General features: G+C 40.8%; 1 protein-coding gene and 1 long non-coding RNA gene across 2 annotated transcripts in view; both read left to right on the top strand.

Moving 5' to 3' along the window:
• Window positions 1–23,272, top strand: part of LOC115262290 (uncharacterized) — a 297,053-nt gene that overhangs the window by 117,153 nt on the left and 156,628 nt on the right. The gene's annotated exons all lie outside the window — the stretch shown is intronic.
• Window positions 12,100–14,760, top strand: LOC134284139 (uncharacterized). The gene is made up of 2 exons (XM_062842460.1): window positions 12,100–12,196; window positions 12,316–14,760. The coding sequence occupies exon 2, from the start codon at window positions 12,400–12,402 to the stop codon at window positions 14,758–14,760; it is 2,361 nt and encodes a 786-aa protein (XP_062698444.1). The 5' UTR covers window positions 12,100–12,196; window positions 12,316–12,399.

The following is a 23,272-nucleotide window of genomic DNA, read 5'->3' as shown; positions in this document are numbered from 1 at the left end:
TTCTTCATTTAGGGATTTATTCGGACCTATCTTCGTAAATCCTCTCAGATATTTTACCGCTTTTCCTTTACCAGGACTTCCTTCCTAGTATCAAGGATGTTTTCAAGAAATAACTCCAGGTGTACCTGAAAAAGGTTTTACGGTTATTCCAGGTGTTACTTAGGGATTCCTTTATATGAACCCGTTTAAAAACTATTTTTTGATATCTTCAAGAGATCACCTTAGAAATTGTTTCAGGGATTTTAGTTAGACCTAACTCCTCAACATTTTTCTAGGAATCTTCACAGGTATCTTCTGGAGCTCAATGATTTCTTCTGCAAATCCATGAGGGATTCCTTTAGAAGTTCAAAAATTCTTTCAGTATTTGTTCATGTAAAATTTTTGGAGGAGCTGCTGCCAAAAACTATCTTTCAGGGAATCCTCAGTGCTATTTTGACGAAATCGTAGGAGCATTTCGGAAAAAATGTGGGAATTCTTGCTAGAATACCAAAAGGATTTTTTCAAGCAAATCCTACACAGATAAAAATAATGAGGTTTACACGTCATGTAAACTTCATTTTAGTTATGTAATCTTCCAGTTATGATGGTTTACATGATATATCATGTAGATTTGTGTTATATGTCATGTAAAAACTCTGAGTCATGCTGATTTACATGACATATAATGGAAGTTTACATAATATTTCATGATATAAAAACTCTGAGTCATGCTGATTTACATGACATATAATGGAAGTTTACATAATATTTCATGATATTTACATGACATGTCATGTAAACTTCTGTGAAATTCCACGCTCCAAACATGTGCATTATATGTCACAGAAATTTACACTATCTTTTCGATCTGTGTAGAGGAACTGCAGAAGAAGGAATTAATGCAGAATTGTGTAATGGAGAATTTAAAAAAATAATGGAAGAAGTTTTCAAGATATCCCTTACTGAAATTCATGTAGAAATTCGTAAAAACACTGGAAGCGTCCTTAGAGGTATTTGAGCAAAAATTTCAGAAGAAATCTATTAAGGAAATACAAAAAGAAACCCTGAAGGATTTTTTTAAGAATCTCCAGTCTTTCTCCTGTAAAAAATCCTTGAAGGTGTTTTTGAGGAAATCCCAGGGAAATTCTTGAAGAAATCTCGGGAGGAATTTGTGAATAAATTTTGGAGGGGATTTGTAAATAAATCTCTGAAGGAATTTCTGAAGAAATTCCTTGAGAACCCGAGTAGGTGAGAAAATCCAACGAATAACACATTCAGTTTTTAATAATTGAATTACCGAAGAGATATTGGTTTGATTCTACACAGAAAAAAATATGTAATTAAAATTTAGCGAGAAATCATGCACATAAAGGGAATGCTAAAGTTAGTGCATATTTACCTGAGATATCATGTAAAATTACGTTACGTTCGTGTAAATTTCCGCTAATAGTCGCGTAACCGATTGAAGTCCATGATAGTTTACGCGATTATTGGCGGAAATTTACACAATGGTAATGTAATTTTACATTATATCTCATGTAAAAGTGCACTAACTCTAGCATTCCCTTTATGTGCATGATTTCTCGCTGAAATTTAATTACATATTTTTTTCGGTGTAGGTAAAACATCAGAAACAATATCAACATCTAGTGTGGAGAAGTGCTTAATAATAGCTCGTTAAGATATTACAAGATCAAAACAATAGCAGACAAGATTAGTCACCCTTTTTCTTGAAAAAAAAAATGCTAACATCCAGTATGGAACCTACGACCTTGGGATTCACAGGCGGCGATGCTTACCACTCTGCGGCACACTGTTATGAATAGCATGGCAACAAGAGCATGAGGTTTTTCGTTTCCCCAGCTCAGAAAGGGGCACTTGACATTGAGCCATCTCTATGGGTGTATGTGTTCCGTTTCGTGCAGAATAACTAAATTTGTTCTTATGTAGATATTTCGGCAGAATAAAAACAGATTACTTTGAGTTATTGGTACGATATTCTTTAAATTTTTGAATAACACATCAAAATCACATCAAGCTATGACAGCAAAAATTGTTCGATTTGAGATTTGATTTAGATATTCTCGTCTGCCCGGGAATGTCAGGGGAAACTTCTTCCAGGAGAAACAGTTTGGGGAATTCCAACTAAATTTATTAAGAATCTTTAAAAGAATTCCTGGAGATATTCTTAAAATGAATACCTGTTGAAATCCCTGAAAATATTTCTGGAGAAATTTCTGAACCCATGAAAAAAAATCTGGAAATATCTTCCGCGGAAATGTTAAAGGAATTTCTGGGAAAATCACGGAAGAATACTACTTGAGCTTATAAAAGAGCCTCTGTATAAATTTCTGTAGAAATCACTGTTGGAACCCCTGCGGATATTTCAAAGCAATTCCTAGATAAATTTCCAAAGAAATTTCTGGAAGAGTTCGTGAAAAAACCAATACGAATTCCTGAAGGAATGACCGTACTATTTGAAACTGATTGAAAGAATTTTTGAAACATTGTTCAAAATTGCTTAAGGCGAAGATTAACCAGCCTAAGGCTGAAAAAGAAATTTATAACTTCTGAATTCCTGGAAAAAAATATAAAGGAATCCTTGAAGAAATTTCCTGATTTATTCAGAAGGATTTCCACTCTAGAAGAAATTCTGAAGTAATCCCAGAAAAAGCTTCAGGAGAAATCCGTGGAAATATTTTTAAACGAATTCTTGGTCAAACTAAATAAGAAATTCTTAAAGATTTCTTTGGATTTTTTTTTAATCCTTGGAAGATAGTTTGAATGAATTCCTTTGATATCCATAGTGTCATTTTGGTAGGAATCCCTTGAATATTTTCAAAAGAATCTCTGGGGAAATTAAAAAACGATAGAAACTTCTATGATTATGTTAATCTCCGGAAGGTTATCTTTAGGGGAAACTTTGGGAGATATTTTAAAGTACCCTTTGTAATTTCAAAAAGAAATCGCTGGAAGAATTTTGTGAAATAATCTCAAAAGAGATTTCTGAAAAACTGCATCTGAGCAATTTTTGAGAAAACTTATGGAAATGCGGAGGAATTTCCGTTGCAATGCATGGATGATTTATAAAAGAATCACTGAAGATATTTCTATACGAATCCGAGTAAGATTTTTTGGAAGAAATCGCTGGAGGATTTTCTGAAGGAATCCATGGAAGAATTTATGAAAGAGTTGTTACGTTTTGATCTCTATGTTTCTGGATGAATCTTTAGGGAACGTTAGAAGAATGTTTCTATGGATTTTTAATATCTCTGGAATAACTCTCAAAGGAATTCTCAGATTTTTTTTAAATATTTTTTCGTGTATTTGGCTGGAAAAGCTTAAAGCAAAGTTATTGACGTATAACTTCATCTATGCAATAATAGATCAAGTATTTACCACATAATTGAATGAATGAACGTTGCTATCGATGCCCTAAAACACACACTTGAAATAAATTGTCATAAACATCTCAACCCTTTAACAAGCAATTTTTCTCAAGACCGGCTTCAATAACGGAATCAACCTTTCTTCCAAGGAAGACACAATTAATCAAACCCAAAAGCTTCACTTCGTCTTACGGAAGACGAGACCGTGAACCTTTCTCCGAAGGAAGAAAAAAAAAGTCCCCCTCATGGAACGGAACCATCCATGAAAATCCTTCGTCCGACCACCACAGCCTGGAGCAGCCCGGCTTCCGGTATGGCGGCGGCGGTGAAATGAAAAATAAAGGTTTTCGTTGAGCGTTTCGTCCTCTTCGGCTCCTCCTGTACCGAAACCGAATGTGGTGTATGGAAACCCCGGATGAACGAACGGACGGTTACCTCCAAGGAGCGAAAATTTGCATACGAAAGCAATAAATTCTCCAATCAGCACAACAAAACGCGTGAAGAAAAGTTGTAAATTTGCTTCATACTGAAGAATGGTGGAACGCATGAGACCGTTTTGCTTCGGAACAGACAGTGCCTTCAGTGTATCAAAGTGGTTGGTCTCAGACAATGGAAATCCCGGGTGCCCCACGGAAAATGTCTAAAATGGGAAGCGAAACGGGTTTAGTATTCAGGAAAAGGGTCCAAATTCATTTTTCATGACTACTTTCGTTTTGGTTTCGTTTTTTCTACATCACTGCTCTGATGCAAAAACGGTGTTTATGAGAGTGGGTGAGTGCGTTTAACTGCCCTTACAGATCAAAGGCTCTCCGTCCAGGAACGAGTCAGTCAGTAGTGGAGGGCCTCCAGTTGGGGAACAGACGACGAAGGTCTTCCCAACACCTGCCGCATCATGGTTCGACATGGATGGTTTATGGTGTTTTGTTTCGTGCTTGGAAATTATTAAATTATTTATTCATGCGGAAACAATGCCCACCGTTTAAACCGGAACGTTCTGCTTGGTTGGAATCACTCTTCGGAGTTGAAGGGAGAAAAATCTTCCCGGAATGCGATATTTAATTATGCTCCATGACGACGAGGAATTGAGCTGGGAAAGCAAAATGATCCCTACTGAACGGACCAGTTGTACGGGTCTCTACTGAATTAGTGATGAGCTCCTATTCTAAAATAAAATACCAGGGCAGTAAAATATATGTTTGAAAATTGTAAAAAAAACTCAAGGGAGCGCATAGCCACAGCAATAAAAGCGTGGATATCGAGCATGGCCATGCTAGAGGTGATGGCTTCGATTCCTGATCGGTCCAGGAACTTTTCTTGACTTCCTTGGGCAAAGCGTATCTTTGTGCTTGCACCCATGCAAAATGGTCATTAGCAGAGGATGCTCTCAGTTAATAACAGTAAAAATGCTCATAAAAGCTGAGAAACACGCTTTGTCACAATGGAGACGTAATGCTAAGATGAAAAAGGAGAAGAAGAAGAAAAGACTTGAAATATGTTTGCATATCGTTAATGCTATTATTAGGAGGAAAATGTCAACATTTTTGTTTTAACATATTCATGTATAAAATTTCAAATCTATTCAAGAAATATAACACGTAAATATTTGTACAACATATTTTTTTTTTATTCTTCAACCACTTAACCTAATTTACAGCTCTTTTGTACACTAGGGCACTGCGTGAGCGATTCCAATTGGCGGCTGCGCTTACACTTTACAGTGCCTAAATGTTCTAATTCGAACTGGTAGCTTTTTGCGCTGCTGTCACTTTTCTACCCTGTCCATGGTAGAATGATGAGCACGATGTTACTGTGTGGCTTTTGTTCCATTCCCAGTCCGATTAGGGGTCCATAATGATTTGCAGTTAGCCGATATCCAAGTTTCCTGGTGCGTTAGAGCATATGCTTAGAAGAGGGTCAGGTGTCAGCCGCTCGCGGAGGGAAGAACAACTGATGAAAAATTGCAAGTGCTGGGGCTGGGATCGAACCCATGACCATTCACTTATTAAGTGAACGTATAGCCACTACGCTACGGGCCTGGCAGTGTTTGTTTTTGGTGTTGGGGGTATGCGATTCACTATTGAGCCTTATAATAATTTTGCATCTGAATTGCATTGATATCGTCAAGTCTGTACCAACACCCTAATCCCACACCAAAATACCCTTTTCCTATCCCATGGCATTTATGTGGCCAGCAAAGACTATTCAGCCATTACCCCTCCTTATCACCCAGCTAACACAAAGTCTTATATGGTGTTGAATAAGATGCTAAAGTGGAGGCCATATGAATACATGCTTCCATTTAACCGCGTGTAAAAGGTACGTATATCGCCTGCACTTTTGCATCCTATTCAACATCATATGCGATCATATGTTGACTAAGCATCGGCTTTGGAGTGACTTGCGCTCTCATTGCCCCACCAAATGCTGCAAAATGAAAATGAAAAATTTCTTATATCTAGAAGTATACCTTCACAAATTCTTCTAAACAGTAGTATTTTTCTAGTGATTCTTGTAACAATGTTTCATATAGTTGCACAAGTTGCTTTACACAATTTCCAAAAACGTTCACATACAATTATTTAGAAATTTATTTCCGGAATTCTCTCATAATTCATGCAAAAAAAATTGGCATAGATGTTCATCTAATCCCATCCGAAGGGGATTTGGATTGTGAAAAGAAGCTCACCATGTGCGAATGTGGAATCAAGTTCAGTTCTATGCCTACAGAGGGCGAAGATAGTCAAATGACTCTGTAGCTTGATGGAATAGAAACGCCCGTCCAGCGAATTGGAAGTCATGGCTTCGATTCCCACCAGAGTACGTGGATTTATTTTCATAATTCAAACCTATCAACATGCTTTTGTTGTGCATATAGATGTCAAAATATTTTAAAAATTAAAAAAAAAAATCTTGAGCAACTTCTACAGATTTGAGCATGAGCATGAGCATGATTGACCGCCCGCGGTTGCTCCTCTGTTATTGCAAGGACAACTGCATTTACACAAAGAACCAACAGATGATGCTTGGGATTAGCTTTCTCTTCATTGTGTAAATGCTGGAATCCCAATACTTTTCAATAAGCAATACCAGCGCCGGCCGCGTCCGAATGCAGGTCAATTGAGGATAGGGAAGGAAGTGATGACGTGATTCTCGCTTAGGCCAATAACCGAGGAATTCTCTGCGTTACTACGAGAAATCACTAGGAGTTTGGACAGGGGAAATGGAGATGTGTTGAGGATTTTGTCGTGGTAAACGAGTGTAATGTTTTGAATCGCGATTAATAATGCGCTCGCGAAGAAATACCCTTCTAAACCTTGGACGACGAACGCGATCTTTTGTGCCTCAAAACTCGCCCTACATAAGTTATTCATTCGCAACTAAGGAGAACACAATGCTAAACACCGACGCATCTGTAGTTTCCGTTTCCGCGCGAGACAATGCTGAACGCGATCAATTCATTAATTAACCAAATAACACGTGATAAATAAATCAGAAAGATCTTACCGCATGGTTTGCCGTCTATCTTTTACCGACCCTCTCTTTTTCCAGAAATTCATGCAACCTTTATTTGAGTCAAAACATTTATTCATTTGGACTAAAATATTACAAATGTCGACACCGAAGATGACGAACCATTCAAATTTTTGTGTTCATGCAAAAAATTAAAGGAAATTATTTATTATCAACTAAATGTGCATTTGGAACTAGCGCCGACACATGACGTGACGAACTTTTCAATATTATTGTTAGATAAATACACAAAAACCAGAGCTGCAGCATCTTCCACTAACTGGCCTCGAAATTACACTGAACTGCTACAACAACACACGGGTACGACGATGTGTGTGTACATTCAAATTGTCGACGACAACGCGGCCGATCCGAACGAAAAAAGCGGCACTTCCTTTGCCTCCAAAAACACAGTAAACCGCCTCGTACGAAGATGAGCACGCACACAGAACGACGACGCGATGCAACGACGAACCAAGACGGACTCTCATGCAACCTTTACTATTGAGTCAAAACATTTATTCCTTTTGAATAAAATATTACAAATGTCGACACCGAAGATGACAAACCATTCAAATTTTTGTGTAAATGCAAAAAATGAAAGACACATATTTATTATCAACTGATTGTGCATTGGGTACTAACGCCGACACATGACGTGACGAACTTTTCAATATTTGTTAGATAAATACACAAAAACCAGAGCAGAATTGTATAAATCCTTTAGCATTAATTATTATTATTATTATTATGATAAAATGGAAAGAGCTCACCAATAAACATCCTTCGAAGTGTCCAGTGCGTATGTGCTAAAGCATCTTCCACTAACTGGCCTCTTCTCCGAAATCACACTGAACCGCTACAACTACACACGGGTACGACGATGTGGACATTCAAATTGACGACGACGACGACGCAGCCGGTCCGAATAAAAAAGCAGCTTTTTCACTTTGCCTCAAAAATCACTCTAAACTGACGACGACGACGCGGCAGGCCCAAATGAAAAAAAATGGCCTCTTCACTTTGCCTCCAAAAACTCACTAAATCGCCCCGTACGAAAATGAGCAGTCGAATAGACGACAACGACGACCGAATGAAAACGCGGCCTGTACACTTTGCCACCAAAAACTCACTCATCTTGAGCAACTTCTACAGATTTAGGGATTTACTCTAGAATTCCATGAAAAGATTCTCCTATGGTGACTTTTAAGATTTTTTTATTTATTTATTTGACGTATACTTGCATAGTATGCTACAACCTTTTAAATTTTCTGCAATCCGTGATAATTGAATTTTATTGGCTTTTCTTGGTGAACTTAATATAACTCAAAGAAGGAAGGAGTAACGAGAGAAATTAAATAGAAGTTGAAAATTAACAGAGGGCCGAAATTGAGAAACACAATCACAACCACGACCTATTTACCTTTCTGTCTAAACAAACTATTTTGTTCAATTTGTTCAGGAAGTTGTGTCGGAAACTGCATTTCCAAGACATTATTGGTTTACACCATTTAGGTCAAATCCATTTATGTAAAATCTATTTGAGTCTCTTCTTTTAGGTAACGTTACCTTAATGGAATCTGATTGTGTTCAGAGCAGTCTCAAACTGTGTGCTGACAAGGGGTGAGTTCAATGTTTGTTTAAGAATCTCTAAGAGCTTCCTTGAGTATAGTTCATCGGATCTACAATCGTAAACAGTCTGGAACATCTTGAATCTCTTCTGAAACCACCTGAAACGATTATGAAACGCTTTAAAACATCGCTGAAATCTCCCTGAAGCTCACTTAAGAGCAGTGGTCCAAAATGTACGAAATCCCCCTAAAATTCCCTCGGACCCCATGTAACGCACCTGAGACTCTCAGAAACCCCCGAAAACGCCTGAGTAACGCCTCTGAAACCCGACAAAAATCCTCTGAAGCTTTCTGAAATTCACTCAAATTCCCCTTAAAACCCAATCGGAGCCCACGTAACGCAACTGAGACCCTTTCGACCCCCGCCGTGCAACGTCTCTAAAAATCAACCAACCCCGGAAATTCCATGATGGACTCATGGGTTACTCATAGAACAATGTATCAAAATTAAGTACTTCATAGGAATCCTTTCCAAGATCTTCCTGAGAAGTTCTGTATCATTACAATTGAACCTCCATTTAGATTAAATTCATATATTTGTTTATGCACCTCCATAAAACAATGTTAACCCTTCAGCGCGCGCGCTGTTGTAAAAAGTACAACACTACCAAAAAACCTCGCTTTTCGTATACAGCGCGAGCGCGGTGCAGTTTCGGTTGCTTGATGGCGCGCGTCCTGGAAGGTTAAAAGGGGTGCAGGGTGGGAAGCTCAAAGGTTAGGTGGGCATGGCAATTTTATGGGACTAATAAGGGGATCCATTCTACAAAATTTCGTGCTAGAATTCTCCAAAAAAAATCTTGTAATTATTGATGGATTTTTTTCAAAAAATACTCAATGATTCGTTTTTCTTCGTAGATATTTCCAGGGGTTCATTCAGAAAATGGCCGCTGGAATTCTGACAGAAGCTCCTTCTGTAATTTTCCGAAGCGTTCCTTGAATGCCAGTTGGGATTTCTCCTGGATTCCACAATAAATTCTTCCAAGGATTCGTCTGGGATTCCTTCAGTTATTCCTACTGTAATATCTTAATGGCTTTCTTCATATCCAGATACTCTTCCAGGAATTCCTCTTAGTGCTTCTTCTGGAAATACTCTTGAGATTTTTTAGAAACTCCATGTTGGGGGTGCTCCAGCAATTCTACTAAGATTCATCCATATATTTTAGGCGGAAATGCTCTGAGATTTTTTCTGAGGTTTCCAGGAATTCCTGGATGTCTCTCAAAAGCAATAATAGGAGACATTCCAGATATAATGTTTTGCTAAATTTCAACAAGAACTCCTGAAGATATTCTAGTAGGGATTCCTGGAGGAATCCTAGCAGGAATTTCTGCATGTATTTCAAAAGGAATCCTTGAGAAAATCTCTGAAGGAGTCATATAAAAACCCCAGAAAATACTTTGTAAGCGCGCCCGTCGATCTGCGAACCCCTTGTAGTTCTGCTACCACCAGCGCTACCCGAAGAAGGTCTACCACTGAATGACACCGCCTGTCATCGATGCCAGCCGTTCTGTCATTAGATCACGATCCGTCATACTCGATGATAAGCAAAATTCGGAAGCAGAGAAGATAGAAAACAATCTCGTCACGATTGATAGAAGCCGTTTTTTAGTTACTGTATTTTTATAATTTAATCAGTTAGCTTAAGTTTGCTCTAACCCATTTGCTAGACAGGTAAGATGTAGAAAGCAAAATTTGAAGTATTTCGCGTTCTAATAAGTGTCTATATTTAGCAAGAAACAAACTTGGATTACGAAGCTAAAAAGAAACGGCGAGTTTTTTAACAGACCTACTACGTTACTTAATCGCGGTTTAAGTAAATGGGTAAGAATTCTAAATAAACCCCTTGAATTGCTCGTTACTAAATTATAAAAAAAAATTGACAGTTGAAGCTGCTCGTAAAAAGCTGGAAGTGCTCAGTACGGTCTCGAATGCTTGAATTTAGTTGAAGAATAGTGAGACACTAAACGTAAGGAAAAATTTCCTTTTTCATTTAGCACAAAATTCTAATCTTGCTCTATTTATAGGAATTTGTAACTTTTCAATAAACGTTCATGAATTCGGAAATCTCTGGCGTAAATCGCAGCTATTTTTGCAACATTTTACAAATTCGTTTACCCGAATTGAGAGATGTCGTCGAAGCATTCTAAGGCTGGAAACGGAGACGAGGTGGGAACAACGGATGCGTCGAGGACGGACACGCAGCTAGTTCCACCCCCGCTGAATGCGGTCGTAGGTTCTTGTTATGAAATGCAGGTAAACGTAGATAAGCAGTTATCAGATTGCCCTGAGACGGGTATAGTGCCGATTGACCCAACTAGGAATGCTTTAAACAATAAACCTGGTAGCAGTACCAGTTTTCCTAGACGGAATCCCCCGCGAATCGCGCGTAAAAATCGGGAATCAAATTGTCAGTTGTGTGATGGCCCAGATAATATGATGATGGTTCAGTGCGATGCGTGCAAGGGATGGTGGCACCTTGAGTGTGCGAAGTACCGACGGAACGCGAGGACGAGAGTTGGACGTGCACCCGATGTGCTGCTATACGCTACCAGTCGGTGGCTCTTCCCGCTTCTGGTGGCCCGTTGGCTCAGATGGTACCGGCAGCCAATCCATCGCGGCGATCCAGGACCAGCAAAAAAAGCGGACAAAGCGAGGCAAGAAGGAGATTGAAGCTGCAGTTGCTGAAAATCGAGGAGGAGAAGAAGCTGGAAAAGCAGTACCTGGAGATGAAATTTGCGGCGCTTCTAGAATTTGGCAGCGAGTCGTCATCTGCGGTGAGTGACGGTGAATCGATTTTTGATAACGCGTCGAAGATCGAACAGTGGATAGCCGACACGGATCGTTTCGGAATCGAACCAGATTCCGGTCTTGCGGTTGATGAGGGTGACGGGCCCATAGCGAGTAACTTGCAGAGGCCTGTAGAGCATTCCGCTCAAACTCTCGGACAAGGCGTCAATCAACCAGCGTATCGACAGGGTCAGCAGCCACCACCGGCGGAAACTAGCTTCCGTCTCGTGAATTCGCCAACCATAATGCGAAACCATCCGACGCAACCAATGCTGCCGCCTCATCAGAGGGCAGAGATGCGGATACAGTCGAATCAGTTCGTTCCAGGTCAGCGGTCAACTCCAATGCAGAGCAACGTGCTGGGGCCGATGGCTCAGCCTGTGCAAGCTGAGGACAACGAGACGTTCTGTGTGCTTAATCGCAGTCAACTGGCTGCACGACAAGCGGTTTCAAAGGATCTCCCAGAATTTAGTGGAAACCCGGAAGATTGGCCACTCTTCTTCTCGATTTTCAACAATTCCAGCCAAATGTGCGGGTTTTCCAACGAGGAGAATATGCTGCGTCTTCGAAAATGCCTGAAAGGAAGGGCGTTAGAAGCAGTCAAGTGCCGTCTGCTTCATCCATCCAACGTGGCTGGAGTAATGTCCACCTTGAAGATGCTGTACGGGAGACCAGAAGCGATCGTCCAAGCAATCGTGAAGAAGGTTCGAGGTCGCCGAATATCGACCGGTTGGAGACGGTGGTGAATTTTGCGCTCACAGTAGAGAACTTGGTTGCTACGATCCAAGCTTGTGGTCTACGGAAGCTGCGCACCTGAAGACACTACTACTTTTTCGGTAAATTATCACTCCCTCGAGATATGCCAGTGCAATCAGTATACGGATGAAGATCTGCACCAAGCGGTTAACCCTTCAGCACGCGCGCTGTTGTAAAAAGTACAACACTACCAAAAAATCTCGCTCGTCGTATACAGCGTGAGCGCGGTGCAGTTTCGGTTACTTGATGGCGCGCGTCCTGGAAGGTTAAGAACTATTTTCTGCTCGATAGCATCGGCATCGTGAAACCAGACAAGTTGCTGCAGTCACAAGAGGACCAACGGGCACAGATGTTTCTGGAATCGCTCACAAAACGCCGAAATGGACGGTACGAATGTGGACTTCTCTGGAAATATGAAAATGTCCGTCTTCCAGACAGCAAAGCCATGGCGTTGAAACGATGGGAATGCCTGGATAGGAGAATGCAGCATAACCAACAGTTAGCAGACGCAGTTAGGTTGAAGATTGAAGATCACGTCACGAAGGGCTATGTCCGAAAGTTGACTGATGCGGAGGTTCAGGCAGATTATACCCGCGTATGGTATTTACCAATGTTCCCGGTGGTGAACCCGAATAAACCTGGTAAGACGCGACTCGTTTGGGATGCAGCAGCAACTTCTCATGGAGTTTCCTTAAACACTGTATTGCTGAAGGGCCCAGATTTGTTAACTTCTCTCCTGTCGGTGTTGATTCAGTTCCGCGAGTACCGAATTGCAGTATGTGGTGACATTCGAGAAATGTATCATCAGGTTCTGATGCGGGACGACGACCAACACTGCCAGCGTTTCTTCTGGAAGGAAAACTCAACCGATCCCGAGCCAAGTACCTACATCGTACAAGTGATGACGTTTGGAGCCTGCTGCTCCCCGAGTACGGCACAGTACGTAAAAAACTTTCACGCACAGAAGTTCCAGCAAGAGCAACCGGCCGCCGTCGAAGCAATCGTCAAACGACATTATGTTGACGATATGCTTCTGAGCGTGGAGCATGAAGAGGAAGCAATCCAGTTGACACGAGGCGTGAAGGAAATTCACGCATCAGCGGGTTTTGAAATCCGCAATTGGGCATCTAACTCTCCTATGCTACTGGAACAACTACAAGAACCTTCTACAGTGGAGAAAAACCTCAACGGCGACAGCTCGGTCGAAAAAATCCTTGGAATGTGGTGGGACACAACTTCAGACCACTTCACGTTCAAGGTTTCCAAACGCATAGACGAGCTACTTCTGTCCGGAGATCGTCGTCCTACGAAGCGGGAAGTCTTGCGAACCCTGATGATGGTTTTCGACCGGCTAGGCCTCATTGGACACTTTTTGATGCTTCTGAAGACACTTCTTCAGGAAATATGGCGCTCTTCAATTGGATGGGATGATCCGATAAATGACCAACACTTCGAAAAGTGGTCAACCTGGTGTGCGGCTCTACCTGGAATCACCGAGCTTCAAATTCCTCGATGCTACCGATCGTTGACATCTACTTCAGAAGACAACGAGGTTCAGCTGCACACGATCGTCAATGCAAGTGAAGCAGGCTTTGCGGCAGTGGCGTATCTACGATTCCAAGAAGGAGCGAACATCGAGTGTGCGCTTTTGGGATCCAAAACGAGAGTTTCACCCCTTAAGTTCTTGTCCATCCCACGATCCGAGCTTCAGGCTGCCGTTATCGGCAACCGCCTAGCAGAAACTGTCTGCAAATCACTTTCAATCAAGGTGAGCCGACGATTTTTTTGGACAGATTCGAAGGATGTTCTGTGCTGGCTGAATTCCGACCATCGCCGCTATAGCCAGTTCGTCGCCTTCAGAGTTAGCGAAATTCTCGAGGCATCAGATGTAAAAGAATGGCATTGGGTTCCAAGCAAGCAAAATGTCGCAGATGAGGGTACTAAGTGGAGCAACACCATCGACCTGTCCACGTCCAGTCGCTGGTTCAACGGCCCGGAGTTTCTGCGGAAGCCAACAGATCAATGGCCCATCTGTAGACAGCGCATAGGTAGCACTTCCGAAGAACTGCGTCCACATCTGCTGCTCCACGTAAAAGTCTCGGAATCCGTAATCGACGCTCATCGTTTTTCCGACTGGCGGAAATTACTCCGCTCTACTGCGTACATTCTGCGATTCGTGTGCAACTGCAGAGTTTCATGCGCACAAAAGAAGGACCGCACCACCGGACCGCTGCAGCATCAGGAGCTATGCGACGCGGAAAACTACTTACACCGCAAAGCTCAGGAAGCCGCTTTCGCCGACGAAATAGCTATCCTATCCAGGGACCGGAACTTGAAGAATCCGGACAAGAACCTACCCAGAAGCAGCTCGCTTTTTCATCAGTGCGTTTTTCTAGATGAAAACAATGTCGTCAGAGTTAGAGGTCGTACGCAAGCTTGCACGTTTATCACCCGCGATGAAGCCCAACCAGTCTTCCTTCCTCGTGATCACTCTATCACCAAGCTCATTTTGTTTGATTTCCACAAACGGTTCAACCATCAGATCCATCAAACAACGATGAATGAAATACGTCAACGCTACCGAATACCAAAGCTGAAGGTAGCATACAGAGCCATCCGTAAAGAGTGTCAGGAGTGTGCTAATGATCTGGCATCACCGCAACCTCCTATTATGAGTGATCTACCGCCTCAACGCAGAGATGCATTTTGAACGCTCATGTTCTGAGAGCGTGCCAAAAATGTTCCCTGATTGCTCTTACGTGCGTGTTCACATTTTTGAACACAACCTAGGCAACTAGATTGCTCACGAAATGGTGTTCAAAATTGACAGCTCAGATCGTTAGCCGAAGGCTAGGCCGAAAGTAACAAAAATCAAGATGTTTTACGATGCCGCGCCTGAATTTGCATCGCAGGTGATCACAGTCACTTCTGTTCCCTACTGATTTGATGGATGCTCGAATTACCATGTCCCTGTAAGTGCCGAATTCTATGTCGTTATGTAGGATGTTGCGGGCCGAGATAACACCAGGTCAGAAGCGGGCCAAGCCATGGACATATTTTTTTAAACGATATTATGATGTGCTGTTCCACACGCCGTGTCGTGGCTCAGATCCAAGAAGCAAGATGCAAGAAGCACCTCGGTGGAGCTCCAGTCCAACATCACATCACTGAGAAGAAATTGTTGTCCAGGAACTGACTCGATCAAGTGTAATGGGCCCTTTGTATTTAGAGGAGGGCTACAGGCCGGAGAGGCTCCTCAAAAGAGAACAGATCTGACTTTTTGTTTATTGGGAACTACCCATTATTTTAGTAAGCTGTACGGATATTTCACATCCAGCGCTGACGCAAAAACCTTTTGAAAATCTGCACAACCAGCGATGATGACCGAGTGACTGCAAAGGTCGCAAATCTGTTGCTACTAGCTACGCAGTGCCCTGTGTTCAAGCACCCACTTTGTTTGAACTTGAACACGGCTCACGTGAGCGCAGAATTTGAACAGAACATGAACAGAACACGTTCAAATGCATCTCTGCCTCAACGTCTTGCAGCTTTCACACGACCCTTCACCTTCATGGGTATAGATTACTTCGGTCCTATCATTGTCACTGTAGGACGTCGTGCCGAAAAGCGGTGGGGAGTCTTGGCAACCTGCCTCACAATACGCGCCATCCACTTAGAACTAGCCCACACACTGACAACCGATTCATGCATCCTGGCGATCAGGAACATTATGGCCAAAAGAGGAACACCAGCAGTCATCTTCAGTGACCGTGGCACCAATTTTCAAGGTGCAAGCAAAGAACTGAAAGATATCATGCAGAACATCGACCAGGAACGGCTCATGGAGGAGTTCACCACGCCCAACACCGAGTGGAGCTTCATACCACCAGCCTCTCCGCACATGCGCGGGGCGTGGGAACACCTCATACGGAGCGTGAAGTCCAACCTACGCAAACTGCAGTGGAGAAGGTCACCCACCGATGAAGTGCTACACAGTACTCTAGTGGAGATCGAGAATGTAGTCAACTCAAGACCACTGACAGACATCCCAATAGACAACGACGAATCACCGGTACTGACACCTAATCACTTTCTGCTTGGGTCATCAAACGGCCTGAAACCGTGGGTGCCGTACAGTGATAACCCCACTGTTCTCCGAAACAGCTTCAAGCAGTCGCAGGCCATGGCCAACGAATTCTGGAGAAGATGGTTGAGGGATTATCTACCCGTGATCACCCGACGTACGAAGTGGTTTACTAAGGTGCAACCCATCCACGTCAACGATGTAGACCCTAACGCTCTCCGTAACAGCTGGCCAGATGGACAAGTGAGAAGCGCAACCGTCCAAACAAGTCATGGTATCTACGAACGTCCTGCGGTGAAGCTCGCAGTGCTCGACATAGGCGTCAAGGACCAATACGCCTCAGGAGGACCTTCTGCGCATTCGGGGGGGGGGGGACTGTAAGCGCGCCCGTCGATCTGCGAACCCCTTGTAGTTCTGCTACCACCAGCGCTACCCGAAGAAGGTCTACCACTGAATGACACCGCCTGTCATCGATGCCAGCCGTTCTGTCATTAGATCACGATCCGTCATACTCGATGATAAGCAAAATTCGGAAGCAGAGAAGATAGAAAACAATCTCGTCACGATTGATAGAAGCCGTTTTTTAGTTACTGTATTTTTATAATTTAATCAGTTAGCTTAAGTTTGCTCTAACCCATTTGCTAGACAGGTAAGATGTAGAAAGCAAAATTTGAAGTATTTCGCGTTCTAATAAGTGTCTATATTTAGCAAGAAACAAACTTGGATTACGAAGCTAAAAAGAAACGGCGAGTTTTTTAACAGACCTACTGCGTTACTTAATCGCGGTTTAAGTAAATGGGTAAGAATTCTAAATAAACCCCTTGAATTGCTCGTTACTAAATTATAAAAAAAAATTGACAGTTGAAGCTGCTCGTAAAAAGCTGGAAGTGCTCAGTACGGTCTCGAATGCTTGAATTTAGTTGAAGAATAGTGAGACACTAAACGTAAGGAAAAATTTCCTTTTTCATTTAGCACAAAATTCTAATCTTGCTCTATTTATAGGAATTTGTAACTTTTCAATAAACGTTCATGAATTCGGAAATCTCTGGCGTAAATCGCAGCTATTTTTGCAACATACTTGCTAAGATAGGCTGCATGCCTTCGGGTGTTTACTACGATTTTTTTTTTCAGGAATTCCTGCTGATTTTTCGCAAGCATTTTTAGGTGCTTTTTCTACAGTAAATCTTGAGAATTGTGTCATCCCAACAGAAATCTCAAAAGGATTTTTAAGTAAAAAAAAATTATCTTGATATGGAAGAACTTCTAGAGGAATCCCTAGAAAGAAAAATCTAAATTAATTTCTGGAATAATCCGTGGAAAAACACTGCAGAAATCAAATCAAGAATACTTGAAGAAATTTTAGCAATACATAATTTCAAGAGGAAACCCCTTAAATTGTTTTGAACGAATTTCAGGAGCAGTTCCTAGAGAAATCCTTAGGAAAGCATCTGGAAAAACCACATTGAGAATTCCTGAATTGAAGAAATTTGAAAATTAGTTTCAGAATTAATCCTTTAAAATTACCTCTAGAAATTACAGAAATAACTGCCGAGAGGAAATTTCCAAGAAATATGTGAAGAAGTCCCTTGAGGTGCCACAGGATTATTTCTGGAGGAATATTAGCAGGCATTTCTGGAGGAATTCCTAGAAAAAAATTCTGAAGCAATCCTTGAAGTAATCCCTGGTAGAACCACAGGAAAAATTCCTGGAGGATTTTTAGAGGAAAAAATTTTCTTTGCATTCCTAATGGCAGTATTTTAACGGAATTTTCAACGGTTATTTATTTTTTTTATTGCTTTGTTCATGCTATTTCGTATTTCTTCGGCAATTCCTTAGAAAACTTCATCGGATTTTTTTTTTCATGAATCCCTCTATAATTGATAGGATGCTTCGAGATTTCTTTAGTACTTATTAAATGAATTTCAGCAGCAGATTCTTTTTAAATATCTTCGAAAATCCGATCTCACATGCTTCAAAAATTTCTTTGAGAATTTGATCAGCAATTGCTTTGGATTTTTTTCTGGCAATTCTTTCCGGAACCTCTTTTATTGTTACTTTGGGAACTTTTTCGGTAGTTTTTGTGGAACTTACTTCCGCAAATTTCGTAGAGGCTCCCTTCGAGAATTTCTTCGACAAAATCTTGCTTGAGCAATTCTTTTTGGAATTCTACCATAAAACTCCTCCAGATATTCCATGGATGATTTCTCCATTAATTCATTTAAGAATTTCTCTAGCATGGTCTTTGAGAAATTGTTCAGTAACTCATTATGAAACATCTCTAGCAATTTCCTTCTTGGCATTTCCTTCCGAAACTTCTTCGGCATATTCTTTGCAAATTCCTTCAAAAATTGCTTTGTAAATACTTGCCGAAATCGTTATGTAATTTTCCGGAACTCTTCTGGAATATATTTAAGCAATTAACATAGGATTTTTCCAATTTTTTCAAAAAGTTTTCATTATTTCTTTAGGAATACATTTGATAATTCTTATAGAAGTTCCTTTGATAACTTTTTCAGCCAAATTGATGGAAACTCATCCGGTAAATCTTTTGAGAATATGTTGGGAAGTTTTTTCGGGTTTTCCTTAGGCTTAGAGAATCGCTGCGATTTTTTTTAATTGATTCGGCAATTCCATTTTTAAATTTCTTCGGATATCGCAATTCCTCTGTAAATTTTTTGAGTTGGCTCAACTGATAACTGCAGTTTTGAGTTGTCTGGGAATTTCCGAAGGAAAAGCCAAAGAAATGCACTAAGAAATTGCCGAAAGATTAACCTAAGAATATGCTGAAGAAATTGTGAAGGAATTTGCAGTAGAATGGCCAAAAATCTTCCTATGAAGTTTTTTTTGCGAAAAACTTGAAAGGAATCACTAAAAGTTTTTACAAACAAATTGTCGAAGTAATTCTCAAAGATAGTTCTGAACACAGAGGGATCGCCGAAAAAATTATCGATGGAATAGGCAAAGGAATCCTCAAAAAAATGTCTGAATAAATTTGCAAAAACGTTGCCAAAAAAATATAAGAAAAATATAAATACAATAATTATAAAATGTATCACAACAATATTGCAGAAAAAAATGCAAACAAAAGGCATTGGAATTTCAGAAGAATTGCCGTCGAAACTTAATAAAAGATTTCCAAATAAAACGCTTATCAAATTACAATGTAACTACCGCAGAAATTCTAAAAAAAAAACCAAATTAATCCACCTAGTGGTGATAGTGCCTTTCTCGTCTTATATGTTCACACGATCTTTCCGTCGACGTAAGTCAAAGTGTTCCTGAATCCTGATATTTTTTAAGAAAAGCAAGCATTTTATCAAAGCCATCATTGAATTGACTTAAAATTTATTGATGGCACATAGTCCGACGTTGTATTCAGCGTATAGGCAGAGCTGAAAATATCAGATTTCTCAGTTGACTGCTTGAGTACCTTCACTAACATTGGGAGCTGATCAATATCAAGACGATACTAACAAGCTAAAAACCTGGGAAGGTCTTGGAGTTTATTAATTCCAGTGCACCTGACTGGGAGACGACGCGTCGTGGCAGTAGCTGATTACTTGACACATGGTAATTAGCTGGCTAGATGCGAATATCAAAACGGGACATGCCACAAAAGTTCAGCCTATTGGACGCAGTGGCTTAATTTCCCCAACAGGGGAGAAATAAAAAAAAAAACAAGCTAAGATATAACTTTTTACACAATCACAGATCACTTTGCTGTCTTCGATAAAGTTTTTTTCTGCACATTCTAGGTTATATTTTATTGACCGTTGAAAACAAGAACGTAGTGAGTATAGTGAGACGTCTGTTTGTATGTGGGTGACATATTTAGTCAAGATTTTGTTCTCTTACACATATTTATCACTTGCATTGATTTTATTTACTTTCGTAGTTCCGGCGAAGCATCAAACGCTGGTTGTGCAACCCTACCAGTAGTCTCTAATGTGGTATGAGCCTATTTTCTAGTTAACCGTTCCTCAGGTTATTAAAGAATCCGTGATGTGGTGTGTCGCATGGTACATTTGGTTACATTCTGGAACAGGTTCCGGAGCACCACCGGGTTTCCCAAATATAGCCTGAGGCAATATTATTGCTAACGTACATTAGGTTACCTAAAAAAAACACGATTTGATTTATCTTATGCATGGGTACAGATCACTTTTACATTTGACCACTTCCAGTGGGACACCCAGAACTAGTTTCGGGACATTACCGGTTGTCTCAAATATGGTCTGAGGCTATGTTCTTACGAATCGATCATCGTGTTATTAAAAAAGGGTCTCCAGTTGGCCTAGTGGTTAAGGCTATGAATCGCCAATCCAGAAACGGCGGGTTTCATTCCCGTTCCGGTCGGGAACATTTTCTCGACTTCCTGGGCATAGTGTACCATTGTACTTGCCTCACAATATACAAATTCATGCAACGGCAGGCAAAGAAAACCCTTCAATTAATAACTGTGAAAGTGCTCTAAAGAACACTAAGTAGAAGAGAGGTAAGTCAAGTTCCAATGCGAACGTCGAGCCATAAAGAAGAGGAAGAAGTTATCAAAAAAGCTGCTATTAGATGTACTGTCAAACCCCGCGTATTCATCACTCTTTAATACGACACTGTTTAATTTGTATCCCGCTCATTCGAAATTTGTTGAATTAAAAAGTGATCAAATGTTACAGTGTAATACACTATAAATACGAATGATACGATATTGTGATGTTACTCACACCTGCAGCGCCTCCTCTTGCAGCTGCTACTTCCGAAAGTTCTAATTTGGTGCTTTCCGACACCTGATCCGTTTGGTGATCAACCGCAGTGAACCTCGGAAGGCAACAATCGAAAAATGAACAAGCTATCAATTCATACCACTACAATATCTGTAAGATTTGTGTTCAAAAACAAATCATACAATCTAAACAAAACTGAAATAGTGTTCTATGGTACGACACGCATGGGATTGGTCCAATTTCACATTTACAACTTTCGGTTCACATTTTACCACTTACTGATTAACCCTGATGTGGTATTACACTAGTTTCGTGCAAGTTATTAATCAGTTTTTATAAAAAGTCGCAAATTGATGTAATGCATGTATGGGTTTGATTCATTTGGTATTTCGCCAGTTCCGGCGAGGCACTTTTTTGCCAAATCAAGATGCCTAAAAATCCGCGATTTGATGTGTCGCTTGCATGGGTTTGGTTCCCTTTTATATTTGACCATTTCCGGCGGGACACCCGGAGCCGGTTCCGGATCACAACCAATTCAGATATGTTCTTCAAATATTTTCCTGCTTACTGTTCATCAGGATATCAAAAAAGCCACTATTTGATAAGTCGCTTGCATGAGTTTAATTAACATTTATACTTTGCCACCTCCGGCCTAACATCTGAAACCGGTTTCGATATGGTCTGAGAATGCTTTCCTGCTTACTGTTCATTAGGTTATTGAAAAAACTGCGGTTTGATATGTCGCATGCATGGTTTTAGTTCAATTTTATATTTGGCCACTTCCGACGGGACACCCGGAACCGGTTCCGCGACACAACCGGTTCAGATATGGTCTGAGAATATTATCCTGCTTACTGTTCATCAGGATATCGAAAAAAGCCACTTTGATATATCGCATGCATGGGTTTGGTTAACTTTTATACTTGGCCACTTCCATGGGACATTTGCAACCGGTTCCGGAACACTATCGGTTACGATATGGTCTGAGAATGTTTTCCTGCTTACTGTTCATCACGTTATCGAAAAAGCCGCGGTTTGATGTGTCGCATGCATGGGTTTAGTTCACTTTTATGTTTGGTCACTTCCGGCGGGACACCCGGAACCGGTTCCGGGACACTACCGGTCCAGATATGGTCTGAGACTATTTTTCTGCATACCATTCATCATGTTATCGAAAATGCCGTAGTTTGATGTGCCGCATGGATGGGTTTGTAGCGTTTTCATATCTGGCCCCTTCCTGGGGTACCGGTCCGGAACACCTAAATGGCCATAACTCCAGAACGGCTGGACCGATTTGAACCATTTTCAATAGGAAACAATGGGACCAGATTCCGCGTCGAATGAACCGTCGGTCATTAAAATCGGTTGAGGTTTACTGCCAAAAAGTGATGTGAGTTTTTTTGTACACATACACACATACACACACACAGACATCACTTCAATTCGTCTAGCTGAGTCGATTGGTATATTAGACTTGACCCCTCCGAAGGCTCTATCAAATTTTCGTTTTTGGAGTGAACATATAGCCTTTCGGTACACCTTGGTGCACGAGAAAGGCAAAAAAGTACAAAACTGCATTCTTATAAAATCTTCTAAGCGATGAAGTTGCTCAGTACCAAAATTGATTAAAAATGATCACCTGAGCCACCGCCAGAACCGAATAACTAATATATATTGATATAGAGTCCCCGGAAAATCCTACTGAGAAGATTTTCAACAAATTAAAGTTGATATCACTGCTTTATTTACAGAATATAAGTCTGTTGACTGTTCTTAACAATCCAAAACGTTAAAACGTAAAACAGGAAATGAAGTAATTCCAGCTGTAGCCCAAGTTTGCGCCAATAATAAAATTTGAATAATTGTGTGAAGTTTTAAATGTTAGGTGATGGTCAAGGAAAAAATCTAGGATGCCAGGCTACGTCAATGCTTCCTGGTGGACTATATCAGAAATACTTGAATAAATCCCTGTAAGAATTATAGAAGGAATTTCCTGAAGGAATCACTACAGGAACTATTGGAGGAATCAAAGCTGTAACTCCATGACGAATTCATTTCAGACCCACATCCCCTTAGTAGACTTTTGTACATACAAAAATTTGATAACTTGTATGAACCGTAGCCTGGTCAGACCCTTCTTCCACTAAAAAAAGCGTTTAATGAACAGCTACAGCAGGATGAGAATACGGCAATCTACCAGTTTTGTATCAAGATCTATACCCTTTGAGGTAATAAGTTTTGAAATATTTGCTAAACAAACTGTACCTAACCTACATCTTCTGTTAATGATGTGTGCGTATCGTTTATCTTCGCGGACTCAAGCAACGCAATGTGTAATAATGTTCCACCCATCATTTCAGAAAACCAAAGCATAGCGTCAGGTAGATTTCTGCATTCCTGGAAGGAAATTCGCTGCT

Source organism: Aedes albopictus, chromosome 3, assembly GCF_035046485.1.
Source record: "Aedes albopictus strain Foshan chromosome 3, AalbF5, whole genome shotgun sequence".
NCBI lineage: Eukaryota > Metazoa > Arthropoda > Insecta > Diptera > Culicidae > Aedes > Aedes albopictus.
This window is presented reverse-complemented; position numbering and strand designations above follow the sequence as displayed.

Excerpts from the sequence above, each read along its gene's own strand:
- LOC134284139 (XM_062842460.1), top strand. The coding sequence starts at position 12,400 with ATGTTTCTGGAATCGCTCACAAAACGCCGAAATGGACGGTACGAATGT.